This window comes from Scleropages formosus, chromosome 3, assembly GCF_900964775.1.
Source record: "Scleropages formosus chromosome 3, fSclFor1.1, whole genome shotgun sequence".
NCBI lineage: Eukaryota > Metazoa > Chordata > Actinopteri > Osteoglossiformes > Osteoglossidae > Scleropages > Scleropages formosus.
This window is the reverse complement of record NC_041808.1, coordinates 23,355,275-23,375,065: the sequence shown is the minus strand read 5'-3', so window position 1 is coordinate 23,375,065 and position 19,791 is coordinate 23,355,275. Positions and strand designations below refer to the sequence as shown.

At 46.3% G+C, this 19,791-nt stretch overlaps 1 protein-coding gene across 1 annotated transcript in view; it reads left to right on the top strand.

Moving 5' to 3' along the window:
* Positions 1-19,791, top strand: part of LOC114910190 (lipopolysaccharide-responsive and beige-like anchor protein) — an 84,707-nt gene that overhangs the window by 30,617 nt on the left and 34,299 nt on the right. The window contains exons 19-33 of the mRNA XM_029250165.1: positions 786-867; positions 2,402-2,525; positions 2,737-2,929; positions 5,953-6,867; positions 6,962-7,128; positions 7,303-7,456; positions 7,649-7,829; positions 8,669-8,799; positions 10,204-10,311; positions 11,243-11,384; positions 11,849-12,218; positions 15,871-16,034; positions 17,262-17,340; positions 18,088-18,221; positions 19,252-19,313. Of these exons, the coding sequence (XP_029105998.1) occupies positions 786-867; positions 2,402-2,525; positions 2,737-2,929; positions 5,953-6,867; positions 6,962-7,128; positions 7,303-7,456; positions 7,649-7,829; positions 8,669-8,799; positions 10,204-10,311; positions 11,243-11,384; positions 11,849-12,218; positions 15,871-16,034; positions 17,262-17,340; positions 18,088-18,221; positions 19,252-19,313 (3,006 nt within the window). The remainder of the gene's footprint in view (positions 1-785; positions 868-2,401; positions 2,526-2,736; positions 2,930-5,952; positions 6,868-6,961; positions 7,129-7,302; positions 7,457-7,648; positions 7,830-8,668; positions 8,800-10,203; positions 10,312-11,242; positions 11,385-11,848; positions 12,219-15,870; positions 16,035-17,261; positions 17,341-18,087; positions 18,222-19,251; positions 19,314-19,791) is intronic.

Below are 19,791 nucleotides of genomic sequence, written 5' to 3'. Positions count from 1 at the left end.
AAAATGTCTAACGAGTAAATGGAATATAAGTGTCAGCAACGTGACAGCTCTGTGCACTGGGAGGCAAGAGCTTTGTCTTTCGGATGGGAGCACACTCAAACACGCGCAGTCTCTCTGTCTCTCACAAAGACCGTGGTGACAGACACTTCATTCTGACACCTGTGTGTTCCCATTGCCCTGGCTGGGTATTGTGCTTGAGCCATACTAAGAAAGATGGCACAGTGAAGAGCCCTGGCCAAGGTTACAAAGTGAAGGCAGTGCTTACTATTCGCCATTGCTGTATCGGGTCACCTTTGGTGCACAATTTGAATTGGTATACAAGCGCTGTTTGTAAAATAAAAAAAAAAAATAATAATAATAACAATTCCTCTCAACAAAGTTTGTAAAGGTGAAAGGTTAATTACTGGGGAAATTTGTAAGCGGAGGACCCGCTGTACTGTGTCTTCGTGAGGCAATCATAATTCATGTAACACTCAACTAAATGTTAGATTTCCAGAATTTTCACCCCCTTGACCTACATGTGGGCTATTAACACAGTATGAGTGCAGTGTGCTGATGGAATAAAAAAAAGTTATTGCTGCTTTGCAGTAAGAATGGTTTCCCATGATCAAAAGCAGCAGGCAGCTGAATCACAAAGGCTTTGGACTAAAAGTTGAGGCGCTGTGGGTGTGCACGCTGTCCACATGTGACAATGGGGTTGGACACTGGATCCTCAGGATGCTGTGGGTGTCACTTCGGAAACTGGATTTTGTGCCCGATGTGAGCCCCGCTCTCTCTCCTTGTAGATCCTCACGGAGCAGATCCACACACAGGTGGTGCACAGACAGCATCCAGAGCCCGACTCCAGCGTGAAGATCCTCAATCCACGTGAGTGAGGCCGCGAGCCCCAGAAAGGCATCCAAAGAGCCAAAGTGTGACAAAGCGCAGACTGAGACACGGCGAGGGTCGGCAACTGGACAGGATTCATCTACCTCAGAAAGCCTGTGCTCTCTACCCCTATGGTTATTGTAGCTCAATTTTGCATTACGGATAAAACACGGACGGTTTCCTGCAATAGTAAATATATTTATGAATATTAATAAGTATGTTCATTTCTCATGATGGTTTCGGATGATTCATTTTAATTCATAGTTAATATAATTGTTGGCCTATTTTTTTTTAAAAAAACATTGTCTGTATATCATTTAATTCCCAAACCTTTGAAGGTTTTTCCCATGTTTACTGAAAATGAGATTGAAATACAGTCTCAACTTTGCTGGAGCAGGTGGTGTTATGGTTACAGCTCTTGCCTTGGATGACCCACCTCCTGCTGTGTTACCTCGATCAGGGTACTTACCCTGAATTGATGCAGCAGAAATTATGCTGCTGTGTGTGTGTGTGTGTGTGTGTGTGTGTGTGTATACACACACACACACACACACACACTATCTGAACCACTTGTCCCATACGAGGTCGCCGGGAGCCGGAGCCTAACCCGGCAACACAGGGCAAAGGGCTGGAGGGGGAGGGGACACATCCAGGACGGGACGCTAGTCCGTCGCAAGGCACCCTAAGCGGGACTCCAGACCCACCAGAAAGCAGGACCCGGTCCAACCCACTGCGCCACTGTGCCCCCCTGCTATATATACAGTATGGTTAAATTACTGTAAATCACTTAGGAGATAAGTGAGAGATAAATGATAAATTTCAGTATTTCTGAAATTACTAAGAGAAGAGAGAACTGGTGAGAAGCCCGAGTGCGGGTTCCCAGTGCTGGTTCAGCCTTGTAAACAAAGCATTGGCCTCAATGCTCCTGCAAACAGTCGTCCTCCTCACACAAATAGGGCTTGACGTGTGCAAACAAGGAATGTAAACCTCCAGTTCCTTCAGTTTATATACATGTGATACTTCTGCATTAAAAACCTTTTTCACGCACTTAATATTTTACATCTTTCTTGTAACCTCCAAATCCATATTTTGTTTCTTTTAGAAAATCCATATATAGATGATTTTTTTCAAAAAATATTTTTAGTATTTCTAAAGTAGTCCTGTGATGCTGGCTGGAAGGCCTTGAAATAATGGAGCTGCCTTTTTCCTCAGCAGAGAATTTCCTCAGTATGTTTTCAATTAGCTTTCAGGAATTGTGTGATTTTAATTTTTTTTCTGTGTAATTTCAATATGGTGTATACTTGTCCCCTCTTTTTAAAAGTATAAACAGTGGAATACAGTTTTTTTTTTGGGGGGGGGATTGAAGCACCTTGTCTCAATCTTAACCATTGTCACACTGTCTTGACATTATTGCTGTATGTTTATACACACATTGCTGTTTCCCACACCCACACACGTGTTTGTCGACTTGTGTGCTGCTGCGCTGGGTAAGGGTGCTGTGAGACTCATGGCTCCTCTGCTCTTCACCCTTCAGAGATCCTCAAAGTGATCGCCGTCCTGCTGAAGAACTCGCCACAGAGCCCCAGCAGCATGGAGCTCCGGCGTATTTTCCTCTCCGACATGATCAGACTGTTCAACAACAGCCGAGAGAACAGGAGGTGTGTGTGTGCACGCACATCTGTGTGTTCTCTGTATGTTTATACATTTTCCTAACATAGCTTTTGTTTCCCTACAAAGTAGTGTTCAAAATACTTTATGAAAGATTTATCATAACCTTTCGTTACATATGCATTAGAGTTCTTTTGCGGTGGGTTTTGAAACATAATGTCAAGAGTAATTGTGTGTGCATGTACACCTGTATCACTTCAGGAGCGTTCTCCAGTGCTCTGTGTGGCAGGAATGGATGCTGTCCCTCTGCTACATGCACCCCAACACGAGCGAGGAGCACAAGATCACAGAGATGGTGTTTGCTGTGTTCCGCATCCTGCTCTACCACGCCATCAAGTATGAGCGCGGTGGCTGGCGCGTATGGGTGGACACGCTCTCCATCGCACACTCTAAGGTCAGAGTTCATCACATATTACATACAATGTCAGCGTTTGGGTATTTATGCAAAATGAAGGATAATAACAGTACTCTGCTAATGTGGTAAAGTGTGAAGCAGAGCGCGGATAAATAAGGAGCTGGGAAGTATTGTCCAAGTATGCTGGAAAGAATTGCCTTCATTTTCAGCAAAAAAAAATTTTTTCTAGACTATGCTGTTTGTAATGTGTTAGTCTTTGCTCCAAGGCAGTAAATGTCATGGCATTAGTGTTAGATTTTGGTCTACGGTTTTACGCATGACCCATCTGATGCTCCAGCTGTTATGGTGGTATTACCGAATGGCCAATAGGGGCCATAACAGTTCTGGAACGTGACCTTTCACTTAAACGCCACATTCATACTGAAGTTCGTTGTACTGTGACATTACAGTTACGTTACACAAGCTGCCATAATGCTGCTTTTAGTGAATAAAACCTTTTGTTCTTGCTTAATTGTCCTGCAAATTGAATCAGACAAAATATCATCGTACCATCAAAAAATATGCATAATGCAAAGTACATTCACTCTTGTCTCAGTTTCGAGAGATGTGGTACTATTATACGTTCACTAGAAGCCGTAAGTACTGCAGTAGCTGACTAATGTGAACACTCTAAGTAGACGCATGTGTGGTTCCATTCCGACATCTAGTAGCTTGTTTATAAAAGTGCATCGTCCATTTCTATCTGTTTCATCTGGAATGTGCGGTGAGGCAGCGTCGTTTTTAGTGTTTGGTAATGGATCGGTATTTGTCATTTTAGAGTGAAATATGTACACAAAAGCCCGATGAAAGAGCCCAGCTGGTCTCCACAGCTGGAAAACCAAGCAGCGCCAGAAGGTGGAGGTTTACTAGAATTCACAGCCTGCTGTGATCGTTTACCAACAAATCGAGGAGAAACAAAGTCCTGGGGGCTGGGAACCTAAAAATAGACAGCAGTGAAATGGCACAGAAAGTAAAGATGAGGCAAGGTGAGCCTTGAAGGCCCCATTTCTCAGTCCACACACAGAAGCTGCTGGGAGTTGGGTAAAACGTGGTGATCACGATTTTGCGAGTTCAGTCTCCTCACATCTTTACACTGATCTGTGGTAGCACTGCTGCTAGCCTGTGGTTTTGCTCTATCTAGATCAAAACGAAGGCCCCGCCCCCTTCTCAGGGTTATTGGGTTCAGACAGAGAGCCGTCCATGCGTGGAGCTGAGTGGCTGGAGTGCGATGCAGCCGATTCCTCCCCTCCGTAATCAGGGGCCTCTGTTTACACTACCACTTGGCACAGCTCAGCATACGTAGCTTCCCTTACTCCTTTGTGTTTACAGATAGTTTGGGAACATGTGTTCTGGCTCTTCACCGTGGCACTGGGTATGACTTTACAGAACAACACCGTTGCACGTTTTTTTGAGTCGCGGCTCTCTGTGCTATTTTTAGACACTGTTCAGTACAATATGAAGACGGATTTGGCCTGATTTTCAGCGTAGGACCTAAATAAAAACCTGTAGGTGTGATGCCTGAATTAATTTTTTAAAATGGTGCCATAACAGACCTGGCATGGGATGTTCCACCTTAGTGTCAAGTTTCTTCCCATAGTCTTAGTAAATTCTTATGTCCTGTTGAACACACAGCTGGAGTGTGTAGCGACAATGCCGTTTCGCTTCCGTTTTACATGGACAGGTATTGTTACTCACTGGGGCTGTCTCACAGGTATCTCGCATGTCCTCTGGGTGCTCTCCAGGTGCCCCGAGCTCCCATACATGTCACTGGGGTCAGTCTGACTGGAGTGTTGCTGTTGGTGAGAGGATGACATGGCTGAGATGGACAGAAGACTTTAGACTGAGAGCAGCGCAAAGTGTCTGATAATGGGTTGTTGTGAAGGTTGGGTGTTTCCCTTTTTTGTTGCCTTTTTCTCACCAAATGTCTGTGCTGCATTTCCACAAAGACTGGTTCCACTGCTTACGAAAACAATTGAAAGCAGAATATTGTTGGTCACTCATTTTGTTCATATCTCTGAGGTATTTGTAGCTCAGAATAAAAGTTAAATTTTGTACTGGCAGAATTGTGTATTACTATTATTTGCTGCCTTCTTTTTGTGAAGTCCAGGATTTAAAAATTTTTTTTTATTTTTAATAGAGGCAAGTAGAACTGCATCACACTCCAGGACTGTGGGTTCAGTTCCCACTCAGTCTGTGTGGAATTTGCGTGTTCTCCCTGTGTTCACAGGGGTTTCCTCCCACAGCCTAAAGATATGTGTTTCAGGTGGACTGGTGACCGCATTGCTCATTTTGTTTGTGTGTGTGTGAGAGAGAGAGAGAGAGAGAGAGAGAGAGAGAGAGAGAGAGAGAGAGAGAGAGAGAGAGAGAGAGAGAGAGAGAGAGAGAGAGAGAGAGAGAGAGAGAGAGAGAGAGAGAGAGAGAGAGAGAGAGAGAGAGAGAGAGAGAGAGAGAGAGAGAGAGAGAGAGAGAGAGAGAGAGAGAGAGAGAGATTGCCCTTCTGTGGACTGGCGTCTAGTCCAGAGTATATCCTGCCTGACGCCTTGTGCTTCCAGAATAGGCTCTCATCCTCCAAAAACTGCACTGGGCCACTGGTTATTGGTAACACATAGAGGGATATTTTTATAAACTTTGAGCTACATTAAAATGAATAATAATTTAAATGACTTAAAATATGAACATATTTATTTTGTTGTTGATCACTGACATTGAGGAACACCACACATGAGCTGCAAACAGTGAGGAAGTTAAAGTCACACTGCTAATTTGTCAGGGTCTTTACTGCTCTCTGGCAAAAAGAATAAACAAGGGTCACTTTCTCTAAACAGCAAGCCACTATTTTAGCAGACAGATATGCATATTTGCAATTTGTTTCTATCCAGATAAAACATTTTTTTACAAAATATTTCTATCTTTGTAACTTAAGTGCTTGCGTCATGAGAAGCCAGTGTATATTAAGTGTCCCCTTTGAAATGTCTTTGCTTAATTTTTTTTTTCTCCCCCCCCCCCTTGTCACATTTGAACAGCACAAAGAGAATGAGGCAAATTTGCTTACTGAGAAGTTGCAGCAGGATCTGGCTGAAGGTGGACCTGACCAAACCAGAACCGACATCAGCAGCCACGCAGATACCCCGGTTTTCTCCAGTGGTCCGCAGGAAGTCACGGCTCTGCCATGTGCCGCTGGGCCAGAAGGGACCCAAGCTGTAACGGTGCAGGTGGCTGTGGCTACAGTCCCACGGTCAGAACCTTTCTGCGTGGAAGGGGGCCCAGGCCTCAGTGGAGCAGCAGAGAGGAGCCCAACTTTAACAGAGAGGTCAAAGCGACCAGCTGTGGACGCTGGTGGAGGTGGGTTTGCAGAAAGCTCTGCTGGAACCATGGCTTTAGAGACAGGTAGAGATGATGCACAAGCTGCAGTCCAAGGGCTGGATGTACTGGTTGATGGCAGCAGTGAAGCTGTTAACCCTGTGGCATCGGATGTTGTATTGAATGGAGAACCTGAAGTTGTTCCAGCTCAGAACACTGAGGAGAAGGCAGCAGCTGTGGATGTCTGTGATGAGCAGGCCTCTTCTGAGCGCTGTGGCATCCCGAAAGGTTCCAGCTCAACAGTTTCTGTCTCCAGTGAACATCTCTCGGACGTCAACTCTCAGGGCAGAGTCAGCCATGACAGTTTGGATTCCAAGGCAAACACAGCAGAGAAAGAGGGAGGAGATGAGATGAAAGATGTTATCTCACAAAAGCTTGCCAAAGAGGAGCGGCGGGAGAGCGGTGACACCTTTGACATTCAGAAGAGTGTTGTTGAGAAGGTGGAGCCAGGGAATAGCAATGGAGTTTGTCCTAGTAAGGAGCCTGCCAAAGTGAAGGAAATGAAGATCACCAGACTCGACGTATCCAGCGTGTTGTCGGACACAGAGAGGCTGCAGCCGAGGGAACAGCTGTCACTGGTACGCGCCGACCGTTGTCCTCTACTCCACATGGTGATGTAGTTCCTTGTGTATGTCTCTGTGTGTCATTAACCCCGCTCTTCTTCTGATGCAGGGTCAGACAGCAGCTGCCCTAGAGGCATCTGGACAAGCTGTGCAGGGCTCCTCTTCCGGAAGAGCCGCCATATTTCATAGCTCAGAGTTCCAGTGGTCCCACCTACACCAACGTCTCCTGGGAGACGTGCTGTTTTCCATTGAGACAGACGTGCAGATGTGGAGGAGGTGAGTGGCAGCAATAGTACATTTTTCCTATTCATATTTCCATATGAACTCATGACCAAATGGATGTCAGTGGGGTTAGGGCAAGTTACCAGTGTCATGTATATAGTTGTGATGAGGGTGAAGGTGCAGCGAAGGTTTGCTAGTGGATGTCCCTCTCGGTCCCTCCTGTTCTAGCCACTCCAACAGGACGCTGATGGACTTTGTGAGCAGCAGTGACAACGCTGTGTACGTGCACAACACGGTGCATCTGCTGTCGCACATGCTGGACAACGTCATCACGGCCTGCGGGGGCATCCTTCCTCTGCTGTCGGCCGCCACCTCCTCCTCTGTGAGTCCCTCAGGCATCCGGCTCCCCAACAGTTGATGGCTGTATGCCTACACGCACCTTTGAGCTCTCTGAACTTCTGCCCGCTTGTCAAACCTTCCTTTCAGATTGTCAATGTTCTTTGTGTCCAGTTTTTGGTGACTCCCGTCGGCTTTGCAAAACTCTCCATCCCTTTTTTCCTCCTCCCTCTGTCAGCACGAGCTGGAGAATGTGGAGCCGTCGCAAGGCCTGTCTCCAGCCGCCGCCTCATCCTTCCTGCAGCGTGTCATGGCCTTGGCTGACGTGCTCCTCTTGAGCAACACGCTGAGCTTCGTCGAGGTGGAGGCTGAGAAGAATATGGGCTCGGGGGGTATCCTGAGACAGTGTCTCCGACTGGGTAAAGCACACCCGGGCCGCACCTCTCTGTGGGGGGGGGAAAGGGGGGTATGTAAGCTACTCCAGTCCCATCTATACACATTGATCCACTCGCATCAAAATTTAATAAGCTCACTGTCTCTGCTGCCGTTTTGTTCTTATAACCCTGTGAGCAGCAAAAAGTCCAACAGCCCTCTGCTGCTTCTCTTCCTCCTCCTGACCGGAGTCCATAACAGTTCTCCAGTCAAACCGAAAGGGGGCTCTCAAACATGCCAATCGTGCTGAATGGCCAGGCAGCGGGTTGTATCATTCCTAACAGACATGTGGCCATGACTGTGAACCAGGCTTTCTTTTATTTATGACCTTAAATGAAGGACAGAGCGATGGACAAAGTGGTGTCTGCAAACATGTTTAATTGAAGCTATATTTTTAAAAAAAAAAAAAAAGATTGCCAACATAGAATGGAGTGACAGGCTAACCAGGACTGTGCTTTTAGGGAGCTGGTTTTATGAAATTAATATTTAATGAGGTACGCTCTGGCTCTCCTCTGCTGTGTAATCCAATTTCTGTGTTATAACAAGGTTTCTCCGGGTTCTCTTTAGAGCATTCATATATCCATTTATAATGTGGGTGGGGGAGAGACGGTGCATTCCAGCAGGAGTAACTCCTATAATCTAAACGTTTTTGGAGTTTACATTTGTCAGATGTCAGGTGGGGGAGGGGTGGTGACAGCCAGAGACAGTACCGTATAAAAAGAGAAGAGGCGTGCCATTGCCAAGGCTGCTGCGCCTGGAGCTCTGGTGATATGAGGTTTACTCTAATGTACTGTACTATACTCTACTGTGTTGTCCCCCCCCCCAGTGTGTGCCGTGGCTGTATGCAGCTGTCTGGAACAACAGCGACACTCCTACAATAAGTGCAACACTGAGTCGGCCTCGGGGCACGGGGCTCTGCAGAGCATCACCGGACCTTCCACACTGGCTCCCTCACAGGCAAGTACATGGGCAGAGCAGAACTGGAGACATGGGTGAATGTGCACATCGCTCTGCACGGCGTACCCACTACACCAGTGTGTGTTGAACCCCTGACCTTACCTACAGCTTTCTGTGGGCTGTACACATTTATATGTCCTCTTACTGATCTGTTGGTACACTGTGCGGTAATACTACAACACTCTTCTAATATTATATATGTATGCACACTGTATTTGTCAAACAGAAGTCCTCTGAGGCTGTACCAGTGCACAGAAGTGACAGGAAGGACACTAGAGTTACAAAGGAGTAAATACAGAAAGCAAACTTGATTAATAGTACAAAACTAGATGGTGGTGCATACAAGTTAAAAATAAGTAAAGTGACTACTGGCTCGTTGGGACAAGAGGACACAGACACAGGTTTCCTTGTTGACCTACAACTTTAATTAGACTGGGTGAACTGTTTCGGAGAAGGGATTCAGAACTGTTGGCAGAAATCTGTTATCTCGAACTTGGGTCTCCGGCCCTCCTCCTCGCTCTAGATAGCATCTGAAGGTCTGTGTTCCACAAATAATATACTGTATGTGCGGGCAGCAGGTGACATTGCATTTCAGATCTTCCTGCTACCAGCACACACATACACATATTAAATTTATTTATTTTAACTTTTATAGCTATTCTGGGTCTGAATCCCCCCTCCTGCTGTAGTGCTCTTGAGAAAGTTTTTCACACTGAACTGATATATTGTAATTTCTGAGTCAGGTGTTTACTGTGGTCAACTCCAGTATTTTAGGTTAAGCTTCTCCATTTCTATAGGGCCAAAAATGAGCAATGATGCCACCTACAGCAAAATTGTTCTTTACATTATCGTAATAAAGATGATGTCAGGGTCTCACATGATACAGAGGAGGCAGAGAACAACTGGTAAATAAGATGATTTGTGAGGTTTTGTCGTCTTTCTGGATCTTCTGCCCTCATTCAGGTTCCAAACAATGAACCCAAATGCTTCTGCACAAAAAGTCAAAGCAGCTTGAACCCGCCTCGCATTGTAATGTCATTATTGGTCATTTAATCTGGCTCTTTCTTACTGTATCCCTGCTCTCAAATATGCTGCATCGATTTCTACACAGTGTCGTATTCAGGATAAATATTTCTGTATTATATTGTATTGTATTCAGATCCTTAATTCAATATCTAATATGATCTAAAAACATTTTTGATAATTTTGTCTTGGTTACCTGTGGTCTGTGACAGACTGCTGTCTAGCCTGCCTTCCTCCCCATTACTGAGGCCCTAACTCAATAAGAGCTTGATGGATGGACATATTACAGATGGAGTACATTTAAGTGTGTGTGTGTGTGTGTGTGTGTGTGTGTGTGTGCGCGTACGTGCGCATGTGTGCTTGCGGCCTTCAATGCCACAGGATCCTGTGGACATCTTTACTAGTGGAGTGTCTCTGGTCAGAGAGATGGACAGCCTGTTGCAAGATGTGGACATACACCGCCTGCGAGCCGCTGTCTTCAAAGACATTGTGAGTAATGGCACGTTTTGAAGTAATTCCAAATGACGACACTTGTCAAAGGATTTGTTAACTCATACATTGTTTTCAGCAAAATATACTTTATATATTTTGAATTAAGTACATAACAAAAGCAAGGGGCTGCAGGTGGTATAATGGTTAAGGCGGCTGCCTTCCACCGAAGCCATCCATATTAGTCCCATGTTACTGTCGATGAGAAGCGGCTGGTTTCGGCTCTGAAAAAGGGCCGGCAGGTAAAGTAAATAGATAAATCATGGTAAGTAGCTCAGTACTGTAAGGTGTTTTGGAGAAAAGTCAGATGAATAAATAACAAAAAAATGGCTAAGTAAAACAAATTGGCATCGGAACAGTTTTTTTGTGAAGGAACATTTATTATACCAATTTATTGTTTTGTTGAAGTGTTGGTATATAAAATAGTCAGATCCTCTCTATTAGCTGCGCTGGTCACGTTATCCAGTGAAAGTCTAAATAGTTTTTTAAATTTGTAAAATAAATTCAGTGACATCCTGCAACTATAGGTACTGGGTTCAAAGGCAAAGTTAGCAATAATTCATCTGCCTTTACAGAGCAGACCAGCCCACTTTCTGTGTTCAATGTGTCTGTTGCTCAAAATGAATGCTTAAATAGTCAGTATGGGTTGATTTCCTTGAAAAGCAAACTATTGTTTTTCCAGTTATGGCTGGGTATACAGAAGGTATTTAATGCTTGTGCAATTTATTTTCATTAAAACAAATTTTTGCTAATTCACATAACTTTCAGATGTGCTCCTCAGTGAGACTCCAGTGTGAGTGAAGTGCAGTATGAATCATGTTGTACAAGGTTGGTGCATGAGAGAGAGAGAGAACCAGCTTCTGGCCCCAGCACACACACAGTGTTTCATCCAGTGGCCACTAACAGTGCCTGGGCCTTTTCTTCTTTCAAGGAGAACAGTAAGCAGGCCCACCACATGGCCCTGGCTGTCATCTACTTCATCTCTGTGCTCATGGTGTCCAAGTACCGCGACATCCTGGAGCCCCACCGAGAGAGGGAGCTGCTCCAGCGCAGTCAGTCCACGGAGAGCAGAGGTACCACCAGCAACTCGCGCTGTGCACCCGACATCCGTCACCAACTACCAGCAAGAAGGGCCCTCCTTTACTTCTAGGGTTGATCAGAGGTGGCAAGTTCCAGTGCTGAAAGAGGGAGATCAGGCAGGATAGGGGATGGACCTCTAGACTCAAAAGACCTAGGTTCAATTCCCTCCTCCTACTTGAATACGTTACTTATCCTGAATTAATACAGTTAAAATTACCCTAAAAGTGTAAACACTGTAAGTCACTTTGGAGAAAAGCTTCAGATGCCATGAATGTAAATGTTAAGTGTCTTTTTGATGTTCTCTGGGCTTCAGGTTCCTTTTAATGAGCGCCTGATTTCTGACCAGATGTGCTCCAGCTGGGCTGAATTACAATGCTGATATAGTCCTCGGTATACCAGGCAGAGCCCAGCAACAGTGTTCATCAATGGCTCCTCCAATGTGTGTGCACTTCTGCAGGTGTGGGCAGGCCTTCCAGCAAGGACAGCAGTCAGGAGGAGCTGGGGCCACACCACAGACAGTCTCTCAGAAGAAGTGACTCTGGTGTGGCGTCTTTAGGAGCCACAAGCCCCTCAGGGCCAGACGCCATCAATGAGGTGCTGCCGGCTCTTTCCTCAGAGGTCAACCAAAGCCAAGAGTCTTTTCCTTCCCCAGCCCCGTCCCCGTTGCACAGCACCAAGTTCACAAACGTGAAGGAAATCCTTCGCAGTCTCGTAAGCTCGCCAGCTGAGGACATCCTGGTGGACCCCAGGCTCCTTCCCCCTGCATTCCTGGGAGATGCCGGAGACGTGGTAGTGGAGCCAGCAGTACAGTTCCGCTCTTTTGACAGGTGGGCTTCCCGGCTGCTGCCCGCCCGCATAGATCGTCACGGCAACAGGAGCAGCATCACATGGAAACGAACTACATAATGGGTGTGCACGTCTGCCTGTGTCTGTTGAGAACGGAATTCCTGTAGTCTGAACCTCTGATGGCTTTTATTATGCATTTCATGTTAGTTGAGTACTCAGGAGGTGCAGTGAGTCAGAGAAACAGCACTGTGACACCATATTGTCCTACATGTGTGATTCCAGCAGGCAGTTGTGTACGCACTGCAAGCCGTTATTGATGTGGCCAAGGAGTAGGCCAGGGGAGATCCCAGCCTAAGGAAATCCTCACTACTGATCGTGCCCAGCTGTGTTACTGGAGATTAATATTGGAGTAGCGTTTGGTAGAGTTTCAGCCCCATCCGGTCTTTCGGCAGCAGAAGCGGGGTGAAAGTGAGGAACGTCCCAGAGCATGTCTGCATAGGTGGCCCTGTGAAGCAGTCTGCATCGTCACCTAATGCTGCTGGCCAGTCTTCCCTTTGCTTTTCCGTCCCTGAAGAACCCCTAATGAGAGCCATGTTGAATGCTGGGGATTTGGTGTTTGTGGACAAAACTGGCATTTATGTGTAGTACAAGATAGAAGATTTAATTGCTCACTGAATATTTATCTACATGCGTATGTATCTATCATTTATAGTGACCAATTTACTGAAATGTGTCTTTGGTTTGTGGCAGGAATCCCTTGCTAAACACAGGTAGTACATGCAAATTGCTCAAAGAGTCAGCCAGATTTGAACCCAGGTCTGAACCGACAGCCATTTGAGTTTTGTGGCACCGGTGATACCTGCTGTGCCACCATTTTTCCCAGAGAAGAAATACAGATGCTCCTCTACTTATGATGGTTTGATTTACGATTTTTCTAAGTTACAATACTATGATAGTGATACACATTCAGTAGAATTCATACATCGAATTTTGAATTTTGATCAGTTCCCGTTCTTGCAATATGTAGTATGATACTCTGTTTCCCAGGAGGGCGCGGTGGCACAGCGGATTTGGCCGGGTCCTGCTCTCTGGTAGGTCTGGGGTTCGAGTCCCGCTTGGGGTGCTTTGTGACGGACTGGTGTCCCCTCCCTCTCCAGCCCTACGCCCTGTGTTGCCGGGTTGGGCTCCGGTTTGCTGTGACCCCCCCCAGGGACAAACAGTTTCAGCAAGTGTGTGTGTCTATCTATATACTCTCTCGAAATGCTGGGCGATGGCAGCGAACTGCAGCATCCACTCAACCACGCTTGCAGTCTCTGTAGTGATCACATGAACGAGTATAAACACCCGACATTGTGTTGAAAGCATTTTTTTCTTTTGCGTTTTTGCATCGCATCATGTCTACTAAATGCCCATGTGTGTCTCCTGCTTAAATTTACCCAGCTGTAGGCTATGGTAAGTGTGCTGAGCATGTTTAAGGTAGGCTAGGCTGTGATATTCGGTAGGTACAGTACTGTATTCTTTTTCAACTTACGATTCTTCCACTTACAATGGATTTATCGGAACGTAACCCCATCGTTAGTTGAGGAGCATCTGTACTAATTTTAAGACAAGCCCCACATCCTCCTCTCTGATCGTGCCATGTCTATTACGTAAGGAGCCTTGAATCTCCTGCCATCTGACAGTCAGTGACACAGTCCAGGCTTGTCTGAACAGTCTGCCCTAGAGAGCCAAGCCTGCAGTTAGTTTCCTCGGTAGCAGAGTCTCTTCCAAATTGTCCCTCAGAGGGGTGATTCCTTTGCTGTTCGCTCCTCTCCTCTCTCCTGTGAACAGCATGAGCTGTGATCATGCCCTCCGCAGAACTGCTCAGTCACACAATTTACTGAGTAGTATGAGGAGACGCGTGCCACTCGGGCTTTGTGTTCCCCGAGGTTCAGAGAGGTCAGTAAAAGACCGCACCACGTCATGGTCCCTGCATGATTGTTGAGGGTAAGTACACAGCTATAGTATTCAAAGTATATTTAGACCACCAGCAGACATCTCCCATCTACCCTGATGCTCACAGAGTCATTCCAGTACGCTGTCCCACTGGCGGTCACCTGGCCGATCAACTTGTGCGCATCTGTCGTGCATGTCCTCCCTATGTGGTGTGACTGGGTGTGTGACCCTCACAGCAGCCAACCCAGTGGCTGATTAAGAGACAGTGGTGTTTCTCCTGCTCTTTGTGTTGTTTTGGGTGGCTAATGATAGGTTGAATCATGGAGAGGATTAGCAACACAACAGATGGAGCTCCTCCCCCACCCCAGCGAACCCTTCTGAGCTCAGTGACCGTGACTTAACAGTGTGGACATGCAGCTTGCTCCGGTCCAAGTGGCTCACATACAGCAGCTGCGCCACTCACACTCCAGCATGCCAAGGGTTTTGTCGTCTTTAAGCAGACAGTTTGTGTGACCTGGCGATGCTCATCGTGTTATGACATGGCTCCACATTTACGCCTTCATTTCTCTATTGAGTCCACAGTCTGAAAGGATCAATCAGTGCATTTTGAACTTATTGCTCTACTTCAGTACAAACATTTATGATCATGGTGGGTCTCTGCTAGATTCCTTTTTTTTTTTTTCGGTATTTTTTGAGTCCTCACAGTCTCCAGATGATGTATGGAAGTAATGAAGCGGACATGCGTGTGAGCGGGGTTGCGCTGGCAATCCTTGGCTTCTGCCGTGCCATTAGACTGAAGCGCCGTTCAGGGACAGCCGCCGCCCTTTGGCCTAATGAAAACGACTCCTGCTTCACCGAAACGACCTCTTCCATCATCTTAATGAGATCGATTAAACCTTTTTGCCGTGCAACATTAAACGTGCATCTTTCTGTCCTTATTTTACCCATGAGGTGCCACGTCATAAATCGGCACGCAGCGACCAAGGGCCCGCCGGCACATCTGGTTTTTACTGCCGGCTTTGAACCCGGAGCTGTTTTCTTTCTCGAGCAGAGACAAATACGCAATGACGTTCACTTGTCAGCGGTGATATGTCAGCCGCTCCTGTGAAAGGCGTGTCTGTCAAGTCCTCCAATCTCCGAGCATGCCCTCAGAATTCCGTGCAGTGTAAATAGAGGAGGGAGATTCTATAGCACTCTCGCCACCTGATTTACATCCAAATAATGAGGGAAGTTGTACTCCGTAGATAAGCTTTGATGCACCTCAGTTTTACCAAAGCGGCATGCTCTCCAGGACCGACTGTTAACTGGAAAAAGTGGTCAAAGTCCTGTGTGAACTATGAGATAACTGAAAATAAAACTGGTGTCTAAGAGTGACATGAGGAGAACATGCAAACTTCACACAGTCTGAGCTTCTTTCGAACCTGTTCCTGAACAGCTTAGGCATTGCGAGGCAGCAGTGCCACCCGCTCTGCTGCTGTGCAACCATGTCACCATGCTCTACATCAGCTCCAGAAAAACCTTAACTATCTAAGCAGTAAATATGTAAAATCTTAAATCTCCTTTCAAGAAACATTTAAGAACATGAGTGAAAACTGGCTGCGGAGACCATTTGCAGGGTGCACGTTACCCAAAAGACCACAGCTGAGAGTGACATTCATGTTGCAGATATTGACCACCGATAACCATTCATGCAGAGCTAGAAAGGGAGGTGAACCAGCCTGGTTGTCCAGCAGGTGATCTAAGTGTTGTATTTTTCAGGAGTGTACTTGTGGCACCCAAGAAGGCAGCAGGGGGTCCACTTCAGGGCGTGGGCCCCACCCCATCCACTACCAGCTCCTCTCCGGGAGGTTCTCCCATCACTAGTGTCGCTGTGGTGATGGCCGCCAGTGCACCCCACCGCACCAACACAGAGCCTGTCGCTGGTGAGTCTCGAGCAGCCCTTTGTGCTATATACGGTATAGTGCATGTTCAGGCTCAGCGTAGTTACCAGTCACTCCTTAAGCCCAAATAACAAGGTGCAGAGGTGAAAAAGCAGTAGTGTAAAACAGTATGTCCTCTTGGGACTTATTTGGTTCCAGAGTAGCAGACAGGAGGGCAGGATCGTAAAACAATGAAGGTGCGAGTTCAATCTAGCAATGTTCTCCAGAGATTAGGGAAAGTAAGAGTGAAACTGTCCAGGGAGGACTGTGAAGCGTGCCATGTTTGTACACTATGTCTGACCTTTGACTCGCTGCGTTTCGGTCCCCTGTTTGAGTGTTCCTCACATGGACTCTAATCCACCCCAGTGGAGAGTTTATACAAAGGCGGGTTAAACAATGTGCGGAATTTGACTTTTTTATGTATTCCTATCATGTCTTTTAACGTTGCCTGCTAAGGACTGCTTGATGTGTGCCCTGTAACAGAGACTTTCTGGTTCTTGCCTCAAATTAATTTCTCAAAAATGCCAAAGTAGTAACATAGCTATAGTTTTTTAACTGGAGGCTTTTTTTTATTAAATGAAAATGGGTTATACAGTGATCTAAGCAATCTGGAAATCTTGTCAACATGTGTTTTGAAAGATCTCTTTTGAATTTATGCAAGAAAAAAAGCAAACTTAAATGTGCTCATGGAAATGTCACACACACACATTGTCTGAAACCGCTTGTCCCATGCGGGGGTCGCGGCGAACCGGAGCCTAACCCGGCAACACAGGGCATAAGGCTGGAGGGGGAGGGGTCACACCCAGGACAGGACCCCAGTCCGTCGCAAGACATCCCAAGCGGGACTTGAACCCCAGACCCACCAGAGAGCAGGATACGGTCAAACCCACTCCGCCACTGCACCCCCCTTTTATGGGAATGTCTTTGATGTAAATTGTAATTGTACCATCATTCCGAACACTTTCCTTGTGTTTTTGCAAATACTGTGTATCAGATGGTTTTCCCACAAGCACTTTCCTCTCAGTTGCAGAAATTGGCCTTTTTTGCTAGGTATCACTAATCTAATAGATGATTGTCAGGAGATTGTATTTCTTTGTCTGTGGTAAAATTATAGTAAATAAACACTGAGTTGGGTGCTGTGCACCTTTTCCTTTAATGTTTTCACCTGTGTAAGCCAGTGGCAACTGTCCTGCCAACACTTACAGTCCAGTGTCTTCTGGTCCCACACAGGGGGTGAGTCTGCGAGCCCCACCCTGCCGCCTGCCCCCACAGTTTGTCCGACATCCCAGGACCCCGCATCCAGCATGAGGTGATACACCTGGGACAGACAGCCAGCCAGTAGACCTGCTGTCTCACTGTGGTCTCACGCTGTCTGCCTTCTTAGCCATTGTGACTTCAGAGCAAATGTCCTTTACAGAGAGGTGATGAAGGGCTCTGGTGTTGCTCAGCCTTTTCCAGTTTGCTGGCATTTCATACGGTATCCACTCTGGATGCGTCACGCAAAGGAATCAGATGGGTCAGCGTAGCTGTACGGTACTCAGTCAGTTTCTGGTTGTGCATTGTGAATGATACATCAGTTTAATTTTGTCTCATTATTATTAGTACTGTTTATAATTTGTATTTAGCTGATTCCTTTCACATCAGTTTTCAATGGTAGATGCACTAAGCTACTTAAAATTCTCTACCCAACCACACTACTGAGCAATTTAACACTATTTCTGACGCACGCACGCACGCACACAAAGAATCCAGAGCACCTGGAGGAAACCGACACAAACACAGAGAGAACATGCAAACTCCACACAGACTGAGTCGTACTGAAATAACCTGAACAGGAGAAGTGAGGCACCAGCGCTACCCGCAGTTTTGACCCACAGTGCTTACAGTTTGATATTTCATGGGCTTTAATGTCTCGGTTCATATGGATACCGTACGCTTCCAGCACTGGTGTGACTTTCTTTCTCGGAGAGCCTTCATCGCTTCATCCTCCGGGTCATTTGTTTCAGCTGAGCTTTTGTGTGATGCCTGCTGTATCGGACTTTGTGCTCTCTCCTAGCATCTCGGAGAAGCTCGAGCAGGCCCTGGAGGGAGCTGCCGCTCTACTCCGGGACATCTTTGTGGACTTTGCCCCGTTCCTTTCGCGCACCCTCCTGGGCAGCCATGGGCAGGAGCTGCTCGCCGAAGGCACCGGTAAGTCCCAAGGCGTCGTCTTCTTGGGGCGTCTTTGAGTCAAGCAATCGCACCGTGGAGGGCAGGGTTCAGGGGTCAGTCTGCTGAGACCAAGTGTTTGGGGTGTTTCCTGCCACCAACCCAAGTGGAAAGGTGATTGATTGCTGCAGGGTGATGGGGAGAGAGGGACTGAGGGAGGAAAGGTCAGAGAGGCACTTCCCCTCTGTGTATACGATGAACCGCCAGGACTGCACCTCGTGCATGCACACACGCGCACACACACACACCCAAATCAATAAGACACATGCATTGCACTCTGGAGGCTGCAGTACAAGGAGTCCGTTTGTATTTGTTCACAGCATGTTGTTTCTATTAGTTTTCACTCTTTTTGTGTGCATCCTGCGAAATTAAGTTCTTTTGTTGTAATATTGTTGCCGGACTGTAGAAAAACAGCACTATCTATATAAATCAGTAGACATAACTTATGGTGATTTTGGTGATGATAATACTGTAATATGATGACAAAAAATGTAATCAACTTCACGACAAGATTTATTTTTTGGGAAACTGAATCATTGGGTTTTCCCCCATTTTTCCTTGGCTGCTGTTTGACTTTTTGTAGCAATACGGGAAAGGCTACATGTCGTCATTTGCTTGGCATATTTTAAAATGACAAGTGGAGTAACATTGTGTACAAGTTTGAGAATTAACTTAAATAACATTAGCGCTTATTCTTTCTGGAGATTAGCTGTAATGTTGTGAGTTACACTGACCATATGAGAAAATTCAAGAAAGCATTTACAAGCTATAAAAATAAAATATGTGCCTATTTTAGACCATAGCTTACAAGTGTTGCGTAAAACTGCCAATTCAGTTCTTTACGCAGTCTCTGGTTTTATGTGTTATGAAGACCTTTAGATATATTAACTTTGAGAAGTTCCATAGCCCTGTGAGCTCTTCCATGTGGGCGTGTGTGTGTGTGTCGCGGTGAGCTTTGCATGCTTGCAGACAGATGCCCGCCGTGACCTGTTCTCTCATCTCTCTCCTCCAGGCTTGCTGTGTATGAAGTCCAGCGGCTCAGTGGTAGAACTGGTCATGCTGCTGTGCTCACAGGTGAGTTGACGCATTCTCACCAGTGGCCTTTGGGTTGGGGCTATGGTTCGGCTTACAGTCACTGGCCTATGAACAGAGGAGCACCATGGTCCCGTCTCTCGCAGTCGTGCGCTCCTGGCCGCGATAGTGTGTCTGAAGAAAAGTAAAATAAAACTGCTTTAATGGAATCCGTTGGTTTGTAGAGGTCACGGTGTGACCCACGGGGAAACCTTTGACCCACCTTCGCAGCCTGCGCTGCTTCTTTTTCCTGATAAATAAGAATAATGTGGAGTTACAGCCGGACGCAATCGATTTAGTGCCATGTTTGGACCATGTTGCAAAATTTATTTTGACAATGCTGATGGACAATTCATGAATACAAATGAAAGAATCATAGCAGTTGTGAAAATCAATGGCACTCATTGTCAGTGAAAGGCAATTAGACACATGGCCTAAGGACATCAGGCACCAAAGGTGGAGCGATTTCAAGTGTTTCACC